The sequence below is a fragment of the Heteronotia binoei genome, chromosome 19, assembly GCF_032191835.1.
Source record: "Heteronotia binoei isolate CCM8104 ecotype False Entrance Well chromosome 19, APGP_CSIRO_Hbin_v1, whole genome shotgun sequence".
In the NCBI taxonomy this organism is placed as follows: Eukaryota; Metazoa; Chordata; class Lepidosauria; order Squamata; family Gekkonidae; genus Heteronotia; species Heteronotia binoei.
The window spans coordinates 23,688,147-23,704,022 of record NC_083241.1 but is presented as its reverse complement, the minus strand read 5'-3'; the positions used below and the strand labels follow the sequence as shown (position 1 = coordinate 23,704,022).

The window sequence follows — 15,876 nt, the reverse complement described above, 5'->3', positions numbered from 1 at the left end:
TATTCTCTAGTCTCTTGTTCTGTGTGCTGTATCCTAAGCATAGCTTTGAGGTAGGACTTGAGTTTAGCCCAAGAACCTAGTTTAGACTTATCCTTCTCAACCCACATTGTAAAAGCAACAGAGCCTCTGAACATGTGCAGGATGCAATAGAGAATAATGCCCAGCAGACATCTCCCCCCCCCCCCCCGTTTTCTGATGACTCTGAAGCCGGGGTGGGGGAGGGCCTCCAAACCGGGGGATTGGCAACCCTAACGGCGGCCTGCCCCCTCCCTACAACCAACCGCCACGGCCTGGTTCGCTGAGGGGAAGCCGCCCACGTCGGGGCCGGCCGCGCTGAGGGGAGGCGGCGCGAGCTGACGCGCCAACGCCGCTGCGCTCCAGCCGGGCCAGTCGCACAATTATGAGAAAGAGCCGCCAGGCCGCTCCTGCTCCCGCTCCTGCCGCCACTCTCACCGCGGCCGCCCGCTCCGCAGCCCCAGCCGCAGCCGCCTCCTCCTACCTCGCGCCTCCTCACCGCCTGAGGCCAGCCCGGGGCTTGGGCTTCCTTCTTCTTCTCCTTCTTCCCGCCAGGCCCCGCCGCCGCCTAGCTGCCGAGCTCAGCGCCGATAGATGGAGACAGGCCCCGCCACCGCCGAAGCCGAACCACGAGCAGGAGCCGCTGCTGCCCTCATCGCCCGGCGTGAGGAGAGCCAGAGCCGCCGGCGCCGAGACCCAGCCGCCGGACCCTGAGGAGAATGGTGAGGGGACAAGGAGGCCAAGGGAGGAAGAGATGGGGCCAACGCACTGTTATCTCCGCAGTCTCTTCCTGGCGAGGGCTTTGTGTCCTTCCCTCCCCGCCTCTGAGAACGTGCAGAGCGCTGCTTGCTTCCCCTCAGTCAGTTTATTGGGGAGGGACGGTGGCTCAGTGGTAGAGCATCTGCTTGGTAAGCAGAAGGTCCCAGGTTCAATCCCCGGCATCTCCAACTAAAAAGGGTTCAGGCAAGTAGGTGTGAAAGCCTCAGCTTGAGGCCTAGAGAGCCGCTGCCAGTCTGAGTGGGCAGTACTGACTTTGATGGACCAAAGAGGGTCTGATTCAGTATAAGGCAGCTTCATATGTTCTCATTACAGTCATTGACCAGAACATGTGAGTCATTTAGAACAGCCTTAAAAGGACCTTATAAAGAGGCCCACAAAGAGCCTATGTATTAAGGTTTGATGAATTGAGGGTTGTAAAACTAAAAAAGAATATAACAGATTATTATTTAAACCTTTTAAAAAGTCACTTTAAAATTTGTTGAAAGATTTACAGTTTGGCCTGTTTGTCTCACTTTTTGCGTTCTTTATAAACCTGGGAACAGAACCTAGCCACTTGTCTTGTTGTCCGGTGGTTCCTCTCTGACAGAAGATAATCTAATTTGAGTTACTTGCTCCCCCTCTGAGTAGCCAATGACTGCTCTCATGTGCATGGCCTTGAGGGAGGGAAAAGGTTTGGGAACCTGTTTCTCGCCCTGGTTCACCAGGGGCTTGGTGAAAAAGTGCCAGTAGATGGACCAAAGTTCTGACTCTTCGTGTGCCTAGTACCCCTTTTTTTGGGGGGGGGGCACAACTCATAGGTAATTTATGGCGACCCTGCGGGGTCTTCAGGAGACTTTTGGACATGGTTTGCCCATTGCTTGCTCTGGACTTTGCTGGTGGTCTTCTCTCCAAGTACTAACTAGGACCAGCCCTGCTTAGCATCCAAGATCTGACAAGGTTGGGCTAGCCTGGGCCATCCAGGTCAGGGCAGATAGTACCTTAATCAAAGCAACAAAAGGATCCTGCCTCAGGAAGATTGCAGCCTAAATATTGCTCTGGATGCACTGCCCTAACTGTGAGTTTTAGTCAGAGATCATACCTAGAACTTGGCTTAATTCCTAGTAGTGGTCTGGGTCATGGGAATGTGTAGAGTGCAGTTGCCACATCACTGATGAATCATTCTTCGCCTTTATCCACAAGGCATGAAAGGGAAAGGTTTTGGAAACCTGGTCTTCACTCTATAGGAGTGGAAGCTGCTACTTGTTGGAGGTGACTCATGGTTTACAAAACAGGGGGGGGGGAATAAAGAAAAAAAAAGAAATGACTCCCCTTCCAATGAGTTAACAGTTTAAAGACTGTTCTGTATGCAACATCCTAAGTGTGGATTTGATGGGGGACCACATATAGAATATTTCTTAGCTTGGTGGCCTGAGAATATGCAGGGTGCAGTTGCCTGGCCAGTGAATAACCATTGCTCATCTTCATGTGTATGGCCTTAAGGTGAGAAGTTTGGCAACCTGATTGTCATGCTGAAGGCTATTGGAGAGCAGTGGTGAGAAGAACGTGCCTGAGGGCCACTTCCAGTTAGAGCTGACAATAGTCAGACAGTGGCCTGATTCCCTCTGTAGATAACACCACATGCACACTGTAGTATTTAAGCAATAAAAAGACAGTATTCTGCCCCAAGGAGTTTTACTTGTAGGCTCTGTTTGTGACACCCTCAGCAGGGGTTTGAGTGCAATGTCTCACAGCTGAATAGTCAATGCCCATCTTTATGCAAAAGACCTTAAGGGGTAAGATTTGAAAACCTGATATTTGCTATGAAGGATCTTGAAGAACAGGTGTTGGGAATGACCTGTCTTAAAGGCTGCTGCCAGTCAAAGTAGGCAGCAGATAGGCCACGAGTCCCACTGCACAGATAGGATAGTCTACATGCAAAACAGGTGGGCCTCTGCCCCAAAGAGCTTAAAATTTGAGACTGCTATGTATGTGATGCATGGGCTTGAGGTCAATCATTTGCTTAGTCCTGGAACCTTCATAAATTACTAGTATTTGCTTGTGTTGTTAAAGGTGAGAAGCCTCTGGGAATGGGCAGAAGGCAGTTGCCGCACCACAGGCAGCACTGAGGCATATGACATTAAGGGGTAAACAGCTTCTAGGCAGATTTGAATCCTTGAACCTTGCTCTGTAAAGACCATGGTGTATGTTAAGTAACTGTTAGAGCCTATAGACCTTTTCTGCTAACTAATGCACATTCCTCTGGTACTAGAAGCTCTTCCACTGAAGCAAGACCTCTTGTGTTGGAGTTCTATCGATTCCAACCCTATATAGTTGTCTCAGTGTATGCTGCATGTTACAGATTCACATAAGCAAAGCAAAAACATGATTTTTCTCCAATTAACAGAATCTGAAGCTTGTTCTGTGTGCTGTATCCTAAGCATAGCTTTGAGTCAGGACTTGAGTTTAGCCCCAGAACCTAGTTTAGGCTTATCCTTCTCAACCCATATTGTAAAGGCAACAGAGCCTCTGAACATGTGCAGGATGCAATACTATAGGCAGCATTCATATACATGGTATTCATGTGTAAGAGCTTCTAGGCAACTGTTTGTTCCTGAATCTCAGTGTGTAATGTATAGTCTTGTATTATTAGCATAGCAACATAATTATTTATTGGGCTTAATTGTTATTGTTGATCAACATATGTAGACTTGTCTTTCAACAAGTATGTTCATGTGCTGATTTGTACAATGGTAAAACATGTACAAAACCAAGATTTAAATTATTTGAAAACTGTAGTAAAAATATGAGCAACAGATAATTCTCAACCCCCCCCCTCCGAGGTGTAACTATGTAAAAGGCAAAAAGATGGGTCCCTGTCTCAAAGGAATTTACAATCTAAAGAAGGGATTTTTTTCATGCCTGACCCATTAAACACATCTCCAACCTTTCCTTGAGCAGGCAGCTTCAAATTAAGACAAAGGAGGAAACTCTTCTTGTAATGGGTCTGCATATTCATATCCTCACAGTACCCTGCTTTGCAGAGAGACCTATTAAACTCACATCTTCTTGTGCCTCCTCTCTTTTGGACACATGATGATGGAGATTTCTTTAGAGAGTGATAAAACAAGCAGTCTCAGACCTCACAGGAACTCTTAGAAGATTCTCTGCGATCATATTTTGTTTGCATCTAAATGACAAATAGACAAAGAATCCTTGAACACACTTCAAAATGGGATCAGCCATAGTACCACAGAAACAAGCATTTCTTAAAGCAGAAATTGGGCAATTATCACATTTTCCTAAAATCAGCTTGATGGAGAAGACATTTCCTTCCTATTTCAGATCCTGTAGAGCAGCCCAAAGTAGAAAATGCATATCTGAAATCCATTTCCAAACCTCACACCTTTCCAAACTAGCTGTAGAGCAAGTAAGTGATGCCTTTCAGCTCTTTAGGACCTCATAGGGCAATAGCCCAACAGCCCTTTAAAATTGGTTGTTGTAGATTTTTTCCGGGCTGTGTGGCTGTTGTTTTGGCATTGTGAGACCTGACGTTTTGCCAGCAACTGTGACTAGCGTCCTCAGAGGTGTGACCCAGAAAACTGGAGTTCTCTCTGGGTCAAATTGAGAAGAAGTTGTTAGGCAGGTAATTTATATCTATCCAGGCAGGTGGGGTAGGGCTAAGTCGTTATCTTGTGCGAGCTTCCTGGGCTGTGACATGCTAATGGAGGAGCTTACCTGAGGGGGTTCTTTTGTATATGGATTGGCTATAGATATTTTAATCTTATCTGTAGTGCTGTTGTGAGCTGTAGGGCATTTTGTGTTTTTCAGGACTGGAAGCCATGGTCTATTCATTTTTAAACATCCTGTTGAAATTGTGTCTATGTTTCTGGATTTCAATGGCTTCTCTGTGTAATCTAACAGGGTAACTGGATGTGTTGTCCAGCATTACAGTGTCTTGGAATAAGATACTGTGTCCTGTTGAATTAGGCTATATTCAGCCACTGCTGATTTTTCAGGTTGGCCAAATCTGCAGTGTCTTTCATGTTCTTTTATTCTTGTCTGGATGCTACGTTGTGTGGTCCTGATGTAAACTTGTCCACAACTGCAGGGTATGCGGTATACTTCTGTAGAAGTGGGTTACACCTCTGAGGATGCCAGTCACAGTTGCTGGCGAAATGTCAGGTCTCACAATGCCAAGACCACAGCCACACAGCTAGGAAAATCTACAACAGCCAATGGACTCTGGCCATGAAAGCCTTCGACAATATATAGTCCTTTAAAATTCTTGTGCATCTCTCTTAATTTGGAAAACTTTATCTAAGCAACTATAGGATTCACTTAGGCAAAAGAAGTGAAGGTTCCATTGAATGCTAAAAACAGCTTTCTCTCTAATCCTAAATATATTTGCTGATAAAAGTGTTGTTAGAATTTGTGATGGGAAAGATTGCTGATGGTCTAAACCCTCACTCCTGTGATGATATGAATAGCATCTTTGTAGGTACCTGGCTCCTGATTCTGCAGTATTTAGCTGAGAATGAGATTATTCCATCTAATATATACTTCCAGGACTGGATAATTTCTGAGTGTATGGTTACTAACAGTTTCTCTGTTGGGGTTATGTACTGACAGGAGCGGCCCTAGGGCACATAGCACCCTAGGCAGATTGGAAGCCTGCCACCCCCTTTAGATAGCTGGGGAGAACAGCATTCAACCGTGGCTCCCTGGAGTTGAAATAGTCATGATGATGAAGGGAGGAGGAGCTGGGAAGGAGGCAAACTAGGCGTTTGCCTAGGGGGGAGCCCGAATTCGGTGCCCCTGCCCTGCTGGTGCCCTAGGCAGCTGCCTAGTTTGCTTAGTGGGTGAGCTGGCCCTGTGTACAGAATGCCCCTAATAGCAGGAGCATGGTGCTTGCCCTCCTATTACTATGAAGGTGTTATCATTTCTTTCCTTCACCAGTGTTTCCCCTGATGATGTGTTCTTTAATGAAGTAAAAATCTTACAAACAAAAGTGTTAGAATGACTAAAATTTACTTTTAAGAATATATTTAGGATTGTAGTGTAAGGCTGGCAGTTTATAATGTGTTAGTCATTCTCATGTTAGTTTCGGTTCCTCACATAGGTTTCTTAGATCCAGTGTCATTACACTGTCTTCACAGAGTTCATAATGCAGTTCTTCCAACGTTTGTGATTTTATTAGAAGTAAAATATTTTCTGCTGTATTCTCACAATACATACTTGAAGAGAGGAGATGACATGCAAAGCGCAACTTACTGTCTTACAGAGTTAGGTGCACATAACACCCACTGAAATAATTTCATATAAATCTGTATAGGAGCAGGCCATTAATGGTTTTTCTTTGGGGATGGGGGAACTTGCAAGCCAGAATTAGGAACTGCCCTTCTCTAGATATTTCACAAATAGATCTCCAGCTGTTTTCCATGAGGGGGCGGGGAAAGAGAGAGATAAAAACGTAGGCCTATATAAGGAAATCACCACCAATAACCCAGTATTTGAATGTCCATGTACTTCTCCAGTACAAACTGAAATACCATTTGTTTTTCTCTTTGTACTGAACTGTATATTCAAGGTATGAGCTTTTGTGTGCAGGCACACTTCCTCAGATACATTGAAATGCAGCTGTAGCTAGGGCCAGGCACTTACGAGAGACTTCTTTTTTTCTGTTCTGTCCAAGTGGTGCTCCTGACCAAGGGGATAGCTTGACTGTCTTGGATACGATGCTTCATGCTTTAAACAGAAGATTTAATTATGAACAGTATTTTGTAAATGCCTACTCAAAATTGAGCTTGAACGTCCTTTTGGAGATATGGTTTTATTAATTTCCGTCTGCTCTTTTCTACCTGACAGTGGGTCTTGTGTATTCATTCCGAGGTGATTGTAGGTTGCTGTTGGGGGCAGGAGAATATTTCAGCCACTGTCCCCTTTCTATTGGGTCACAGGTCATGGTGCTTGTCTCTGAAACCTTGAATAAGAGAGAACAAGCTTACTTTTGCTCTTATGGTTGCTAATCCTGAGATATAGAGGAGTGAATGGAAGAGCCCCTTATCTTACTAGGGTTTCTTGGTTTTTTCTCATCTCTCTTCAAGCTCTGGTTCAGTCTTTGAACACTTACAGCCTGTTCCTTTTTATGTTTAAGCAGAATTGGATTTAATAGGATTTATGTCTGAATTAGTGTGGTTAGAACTGCAGCCCTGTATAAATCGGTGAATTCAGGGGTTGTTATCGCAGAGTAAGTGATTTCAGCAAACAGGATTTAATAAGCCTTTTTATCCTCTGCAGTGCAAATTGCTAGTTACATTAAAATTGTTAAATGAAACTATGCCAGAAGCAATTTGAGAAGGATCTATAGTTCTAGTTGGTTTCATTCTGCTTAGGTGTGTGTTTGTGTACAACATGATCTCTCTGTTTCAGAATATATCCTTAAGCTAGGTATATATTATCTGCCTGATGCTTGCGTACTTTCAAATCTCAAGAATAAGCTAAATATGACAAATAGTTCTCTTCTAAATATTTGGAGTGCCATGTGACTTGTACTAAGCGGTAGTTTTCACTAATTACACTATATCCTCTATGCTAGCATTTAACTAAATTTTTTTTTTACGAAAGTATAGTCATAGAACAGATTTTGAGTGCAGTGCACTCAGTGCAGTGCATTTTTTTTACGAAAGTATAGTCATAGAACAGATTTTGAGTGCAGTGCACTCAGTGCAGTGCATTTTTTTTACGAAAGTATAGTCATAGAACAGATTTTGAGTGCAGTCATAGAACAGATTTTGAGTGCAGTGGCACCTTTAAGACCAACAAAAATTTATTCAGTATATGAGCTTTCGTGTGCAGGCACACTTCCTCAGATATACTGAAATGACAAGGGCAGATTTTTATTTCACCCTCCCCAAAGAGACTCAGGGCAGATCACAACAACAAAAACAAACTACAATAAATTACATCAATCTAAAATAATTAAAATAATATTCACAGGATAGCAGCAATTTTCAGGACAAACTATTGGACCACATAGATGGAGTTAATAAATACTTTAATGGAGTGGGGATTTGGGAAATTTGAGCAGGAAGGCCAACTAAAATGGATGCCTGCTGCCTCAGCCAAAAGCCTGGCTGAACGGCTCCATTTTACAGGCTTAGCAGAGTGATAAAAGGTCCCACAGGGCCCTAATCTCCAGTGGGAGCTAATTCCACTGGGCTGGAGCTAGGGCAGAAAAAGCTCTGGCCCTGGTCAAGGTTAGGCAGACGTTTTTTGGACCAGAGATAACTAGCAGAGTGCAAAGCTCTTTGGGGCACATACAGAAAGAAGTGGTCCTTCAGATCTGTTGGTTCCAGGCGGTGTAAGGCTTTAAAGGTTAACACCAAAACCTTGAAGCAGATCCAATACTCAATTGGCAGCCAGTGCAAATGGTATAATGCCAGCTGGATGGTTGTCCGTATGGGCAATGCTGTCAGCAGGCATGCCGCTGCCTTTTGTACTATCTGGAGTTTCTGAATCAGTCAGGGGCAAGCCCAAGTAAAGCGAGTTACAGAGTAATCAAGCCTCAACATAGGGGAGCAGCAAATCAGCATACAGCTTAATTAAGATGTTTTGACACATGCAAAGACTAAACAGCAATAACAAGCTAAGTTTATAGGTTGCAATATGTTTGGATTTCATTACAGGGGGAAAAACAGTGGAGCAATAAATATGTCTAAGCAGGAGACTAATGTGTAGAAGTATTCTTCTTAATTGTTAAGACTAATTGAGACTCTGTTGTTATCCCCATTTGTCTCAAGCATGGAGTTAGCTAACAGCAACCTGTGTGCCTGCACCTTGAATAAACTTTTGTTGGTCTTAAAGGTTCCACTGGACTCAAAGTTCATTCTGCTGCTTCAGACCAAAATGGCTGCCTATCTGGAAATATAGTCATGTTGCCTTTCAGAGGTTACACATTTTTGTATTATGCTTTCCTTTTAAAAATTCAGCACACTTGTTTTATTTTTTAAAATGTTAGAAATTCATAATTCAAATATGGCAGTGAATTGAATGGAAGTGAATTTGAGTTATATCTCTTTAAGAACTTATTACAGAAGATTGACTGTTGTTACCCTGCAAATAGTAAATCAAATCAGTAACTTCCATTGTGTCAGCTGTTTCTCAAAGTCAGTGCAACCATTGCATGACCAAATTTATATTTTCGTCATGCATCTGCAGAATTGTGTGTATCACTTATATACAGGCTCAAAGCTATTACAAGGTTAAACTTTTTTTTTTAGTTTAAATGTCTCTGTTTTCATTGTGGGTGTTGGAAATACTTGGAAACATTTTACAGTGTGACTCCTTGTCCTCTGCATAGATAATTGCCTCTGTGATGGTCTGATAAGACTTGCTTGTTTGAACCCTTTATGTAGCTGACAACTTTAACTGTAATTCATTTTACCTTTTCCTAGTCTGTGCCAAGCTCACAGCATTCAGTGGATTCTTTGATTTGGAAGTGAATCAGCTTGAGGTAGTTTTTTCATGTTGTTTAAATAAGTTATGAAAAATTGTAAACTGTTTTAAAATAAAATCAATTACTCAGGCTTTCTTAGGATAGTTCATCTCTCTGCTATGATTATTAAGTTGATGGCTCCTTTATGTTAGCGTTAAAAGGTAACAACAGCCTTGATGACTGCAGTTTGTCCGAAAGGCCCGCTTTTCTGTTAAGTGTGTAATGCATGATTGATCTTAGAGTTCCCCATAGAAATACATGCGCTGATTAGGCTTCAGTCCAGGGAACTTCACGACTTGTATTGAGCAGTCCACAATAATCTGTAAGCATGCACATTTCCTCTGGATGCTCACAAGTGCTTAACTTGATGTGATATGAATGCAGGCCTTTTTTTGGCAACTTGTTTACAAGCTGTACACTTGGCAAGGAATGGCGGTCTCTCATTGCTTCCTTCACATTATCAGAAACAGTGTAAAATAATCAGTCTTTCCTTTATGAGGGCTAGCCAAGAAGATCCAGCCTGAGGAAGACCTGTGTTGTTCAAACGCTTATGTTAGTGTTTTTCATGTGGATAGATCCAAGTGGGCAGCCGTGTTGGTCTGAAGCAGTAGAACATAGTAGGAGTCAAGTAGCATCTTTCCCCTCATCTGAAGAAGTTTGCATGCATACGGAAGCTTACATTTTGAGTAAAATTTTGTTGGTCTTAAAGGTGCTACTTGGCTCCTACTTTATATATAGTATTGTAAATGTTGGTTGATCTTAATAAAGATGACATATTCCTATTCCTTTGGATTATGTGCTAGTGGACGAACATGGTTACCTGGCTTTAAAACTTAGTTTCTTCCTAAATAGTATTTTAGGGCTGTTCACTCAAGAATTTCAGGGAATGGCAGGACCAAAGAATGCTGAATATTTGGTTAGTGGTGCTTATATAAAATTTCTAGAGAGCAACGTCACTTTGTGATAAATGCATGAATGTAAATACATTGAGGGTGCTTTTTTTAAAACTAGCATTTACTTCAGGTTTACTTTGTTCTTAAGAGCAGTTCTGTAAGATAGGGCATTATTATCATTGGATGGTTTCGATTAGAATGGCGATAAGAACCACTCTTGTTGTGTGCATCTGTTCCTCTGTCCAGTAGTTGTCTCTGCCTGAGCATTTTCAGAATCTTTCGTTAACCTCTGTTTTGGTTATAACACTTGCATTTTGCATTTGTTTAAAGAAACTAATACCTTTTCCTGCTAGTTTGATGAAAAGATTTAATAATGGAAGTTGGCAGTGAAATTGGCTTCCTGCGTATTTCCCAGAATTGGTTATTCAGATTAAATATCATTTTCCAGTTTGAGCACCTTTTATTTGGGAAAGAAGATCTGAGCAGTGAAGTGGGCATTTGTTGAGAAGCACAAGGAAAGATGTACTTAAGGTGATTTAAGATTCTAGTCTAAGAAAACTAAGGAAAAGGAAAGGAAAGGTCCCCTGTGCAAACACCAGTCGTTTCCAACTCTGGGGTGACGTTGCTTTCACAACGTTTTCACGGCAGACTTTTTATGGGGTGGTTTGCCACTGCCTTCTCCAGTCTTTTACACTTTCCCCCCAGCAAGCTGGGTACTCATTTTACCAACCTCGGAAGGATGGAAGACTGAGTCAACCTTGGGCTGGCTTCTGCAGGAATCGAACTCAGGTTGTGAGCAGAGAGTTCAGACTTCAGTATTGCAGTACTGCTGCTTTACCACTCTGTGTCACGGGCCGCTAAGGACTAAACAAAGTACTATATTTTGAGTGGTTGCAATAGTGACTACTCGATTCAGCATCTCATAGGAGAACAGGAAGACTTGAGAGCAAGTTTGGTGTAGTGGTTCAGAGTGGCAGACTCTAATCTGGTTTGATTCCCCACTCTTTCATATGCAACTGCTGGATGACCTTGGGTCAGTCAGTTTTCTCAGCACTCTCTCAGCCTCACCTATCTTACAGGGTGCCTGTTGTGGGAAGAGGAAGGGGAGGGCAGGGTATAAATCCAATCCTCCTCTTCCTCTCCCCTCCCCCTTGAGCAAATAGCCATTACCCTTATTTCCAGATGACAACCTGTCCCTATATATTGTTCCAGTGTTAATGAGTGGTGGAAGTGGGAGGGTGGGCATCAGGGAGATAATTTAAAGAAAGACTGTTAATATTTTAAGCATGTTTGTATTTTGAGTAAAAAAAATACTTTTATAAAGTTTATATCTCTGATACCTGACACAACATTTTATGGCACACATGGCCCAGTCCGACAAAGTGACGCTTATGTCAGATCCAGCCCTTATAACAAATGAGTTTGACACCTCTGTTCTATATTTTTCTGACACAGATTTGCCATTTACTGGGCATTCTTTTTGGAGTAAGGTTATAAATCCCAGGCCATATTTCCTTGGTTAGTTCCAAATAGGCAGCCGTGTTGGTCTGAAGTAGTAGAACAAAATAGGAGTCAATTTCACCTTTAAGACCAACTTAGTTTTATACAGAACGTAAGCTTTCATGTGCATGCACACTTCTTCAGACGAGGAATGAGGTACAGTAAGCAGAGCCACATATAGCTGGTGGGGTTTGGAATGCAAGGTGGTACAAAGTTAAAATCCAATAGCAGAATAATAAAATTAACAGATTCAGAAAACCTTTGATCTGGGTTGCATTAGCGTGGGAAACCATAAAACAGTAAAATGTCAGAATGTGAGAATGCCTGTTAATTATTCTATTGCTAATAAACCTGGGTCAAAATGAGGGCATTTCTTTCCCAGAAGTTTTTCCTGTCCAACTAATTTACCTTTTAACATGTAGCATAAATATATACATCATTCTAGTTTGCCATTAGGAAAAAATACATTAAAATATAGTGGAAGATGGGTTTAGTATATGTAATGAGATAAACAGCCAATATTGCTTGTTCGAGTATGTCAATACAAAAGCATTATTCTGATACACTATCCTAAAAGAGAAATACATTGGAATACTGTGGATGTATCATTATACTTGGTGAAAGTGGGTTTAGCATATGTAATGAGATTAAAAAAACAAAACAACATCTCTGTTCAGTCCTGGGGAGGTGTTTGTTCCAAATTTCATAATAGTTTGTAATTCAGCAATTCCCCTCCATTCTGTTCTTGAAGTTTTGAGAGTGGGTTTAGCATCTGTAATGAGATAAAAAAACCAATATCCCTGTTCAGTCCTGGGGAGGTGTTTGTTCCAAGTTTCCTTGGTTAGTGTTAGTATTCCACTGGGGCTCTATCCAGGAACATTTTCTGGACCAGAGGCTTCAGATGAGTAATCCATCTTGGATATGTTGCTCAGTGGTAGAAGATCTGCTTGGCATGCAGGAAGTCCCTTGTTTAATACTTGGCAGCTCTAATTAAAAGGATCTGTGAACTGGTTATGTTAAAAGACCTTTGCCTGAGACCTTAGAGAGCTGCCAGCAATCTAGACAAAACTGACCTTGGTGGACCAATTCTCTGATTCAGTATAAGGCAGTATATTGTCAAATTCTAGTTCTGGCCTAGATCATGCTGAAGAAATGGGGAATGTTCCCTCAGAAGGGACCCCTTCTACAGTTGGTGAACAGGTATCATTTTGCACCAAGTAACCATTCTTGGTCAGGGATGGAGGCGGGCGATTGTTAGTTGGTGGTTAGGCATGTAGACGGATCCTTAGGCATGTAGATAGATGGGTTGCAAACTTGCATACTGACCACATGGTGACTTGCCTGCCTGGTGTGAAGGTAGTGGATATTACATGTGGTCTAGATAGGCTGGTAGACAGTGCTGGGGAGGAGCCAGTGATCATGTTGGCACCAGCAATGTGGGGAAATGTAGTTGTGTGGCCCTGGAGAAAAAATTTAGACTGCAAGGCAGGGGACTCAAGACCAGGAGTAGCCTTAGAAGTGCTGCCTGTTCCACATGCAGGGCCAACTAGACAGGCACAAATTAGGAGTCTCAAAGGTCGTTTTCGCACTTAGCGTTTGCTCCCCTTATTCCACGGCGCAATTATGTCCGGATCATTTTTCTCGTTTTCGCACATTGCCTCTTTAGTGGAGTCGCTTTCCATGAAGCCCCGGCTCAAATCGTTTTCGCACTAGCATCGACTTGAGTTCGATGCCCTGTCAATCATTTTTTTTTAAGCGCAAGTCTGGTTGCGTAACTACGTAACAACGTAACAAGAGCGTCACGTGTGCCGCTTCTGCTTATGGATTGGCTGCAGCTGTAGCATCCTCCACAGCCCTTTATGTGTTAACAGAAGCATTCACAGTGGAGAATCTGGATGTCAACTTCCCGCCACTGATGGTGATTGGCGGGTGCTCAGCGCGCTCCGCGGAGTCGTCTGGGTGTTCCCAGTCGCCTCCGCTGGCTGCGTGGACTAATGCTATTTCATTATAACGAAATGGTTGCGCCATAATGAAATGGTTATGGCGACACACTACACGTTGTTCAAACTGGAGAAAGCTTTTACATTTAAGCCTCCCAGCACTAGTGTGTGTGAGTTTGGCAGGTTCTTCCCTTCCCAGCCTCGCTCCCTCCCGGGTGGCGAAGCTGGGATTTCCTCCGCACTCTTCCCCCTCCCCGGCTGGCGCTTTCAGCTGCAACGGGGACCTAACGAACTAACGAAATGGTTGCGCCATAACGAAATGGTTATGTCGATACACTACACGTTGTTCAAACTGGAGAAAGCTTTTATATTTAAGCCTCCCAGCACTAGTGTGTGTGTGTTTGGCAGGTTCTTCCCTTCCCAGCCTCGCTCCCTCCCGGGTGGCGAAGCTGGGATTTCCTCCGCGCTCTGCCCTTTCCCCGGCTGGCGCTTGCAGCTGCAACGGCGACCTAACGAACTAACGAAATGGTTGCGCCATAATGAAATGGTTGCGTTATAACGAAATGGTTATGGCGATACACTACACGTTGTTCAAACTGGAGAAAGCTTTTACATTTAAGCCTCCCAGCACTAGTGTGTGTGTGTGTGGCAGGTTCTTCCCTTCCCAGCCTCGCTCCCTCCCGGGTGGCGAAGCTGGGATTTCCTCCGCGCTCTTCCCCCTCCCTGGCTGGCGCTTGCAGCTGCAACGGGGACCTAACGAACTAACGAAATAACGCAACAGCGGAAAAGCAATAATATCGCTATTACGCAAGAAATATGAAGTTTAAAAAAAAAATGGCCGTGCGGGCACTTTTGGGAAGCGCCGCGAAGGGCTGATGATTGGCCAAGGGGGTGGATGGGGTGGGAGGACGGAAAGGGAGAGGGTGACGCCCACAAAGCAGTCGATCCGGCGTGGATGGATTTCCCACAGCAAACTCCGCAGAGTGGATCCGGAGTGGATCCGGAGGTTTTCAAAAACTCCGGAAGCAGGTGGATCAAGATACTCCGGCGTGAAACCCCTGCAGCACCGGAGCAAACCACAGCGCCGGAGCAACAGGTGCGAAAACCAGGAAAAGATCCGGAGGTAAATGGGGTGCTACGCCGGAGTAAACGCTAGTGCGAAAACGGCCAATGTGTGGATGAGGCAGTGGTGTAGAGAGAAAGGGTTTAAGTTTGTTAGGCTTTGGGATACTTTTTGGAACAAGCAAGATCTGTACAAAAGAGATGGCCTCTACATGTCCCAAGAAGGAACCAGGCTGTTGGCACAAAATCAAAAAGGTGGTAGAAAAGTTTTTAAACTAAATCTTGAGTGAAAGCCAACAGGAGATTAAATGTCTCTGGTTAGGAATGGCTTGTGTCTAAGAGATGGAGGGGTAACTGTTCTAGGAGGAAATGGATTCTGACAGCCATTAAGAGTGTGACAAACAAAAATGACTTCCTGACAAGGTCTAGAGGCCACAGGAGGAAGATTCTGGGCTTAATGTGCCTGGAAAATTATAGAGATTTATGTACAAATACTAGAAGTGTCCAGGGTAAAATACGGAAGTTGGAACGCTTAGTGTTAGAGAAGAACATAGAAATTGTGGACCTTTCAGAAACTTAGTGGGAAGAAAATAATCAGTGAGATACAGTAATTCCTGGATATAAATTATATAGGAAGGTTAGGAAGGAAGAGTTGGAGGTGGAATGGCTTTGTATGTCTGCGAGGGTATACAGTCCAGTAAAACTGGAAATGTAAGAGAAGTAGATTCGCTTACAGAAACATTATGCGTGGTAATGAGTTCCCAAAAGGAACCTTAACTTTGGGAATTTGTTATCATCCACAAGTTAAAGGTTGGAGGATGACTTAAAAACAGCAAAAGAATTAATAAAGCAGCCATATGAAACAGCTGTGATGTTGACGTACATTGATTGTGTCAATATGTGTTCAAGTTGGAAGAAAGAGAGTGGGTTTCTAGATGCTAGTTCATATAATCCCCATCTTTAAAAAGGTTCCCGAGGGGATCTGGGAAATTGCAAGCTGGTCAGTCTAACATTGATACCAGTTAAGTTGGTGGAATCTGTTATTAAAGATAGAATTAGCCTGATCCAACATGACTTCCTTTATGTTCTTATGTAAGGCAGCTTCATGTGTTCTGAAGAGATCCAGTAGGAGAGGGGATGGCTAGGATCTGCAGTCAGGCCATATTCACTGAAACCTTATTGACTCTTCATCTGTTTGAAACATAGATGGGGC

The 15,876-nt window shown here is 43.3% G+C and overlaps 1 protein-coding gene across 1 annotated transcript in view; it reads left to right on the top strand.

Moving 5' to 3' along the window:
* Window positions 1-421: 421 nt before the first annotated feature.
* Window positions 422-15,876, top strand: part of LOC132587527 (transient receptor potential cation channel subfamily M member 7) — an 89,135-nt gene continuing 73,680 nt past the window's right edge. The window contains exon 1 of the mRNA XM_060259812.1: window positions 422-737. Within this exon, the coding sequence (XP_060115795.1) occupies window positions 735-737 (3 nt within the window). The 5' untranslated portion in view covers window positions 422-734. The remainder of the gene's footprint in view (window positions 738-15,876) is intronic.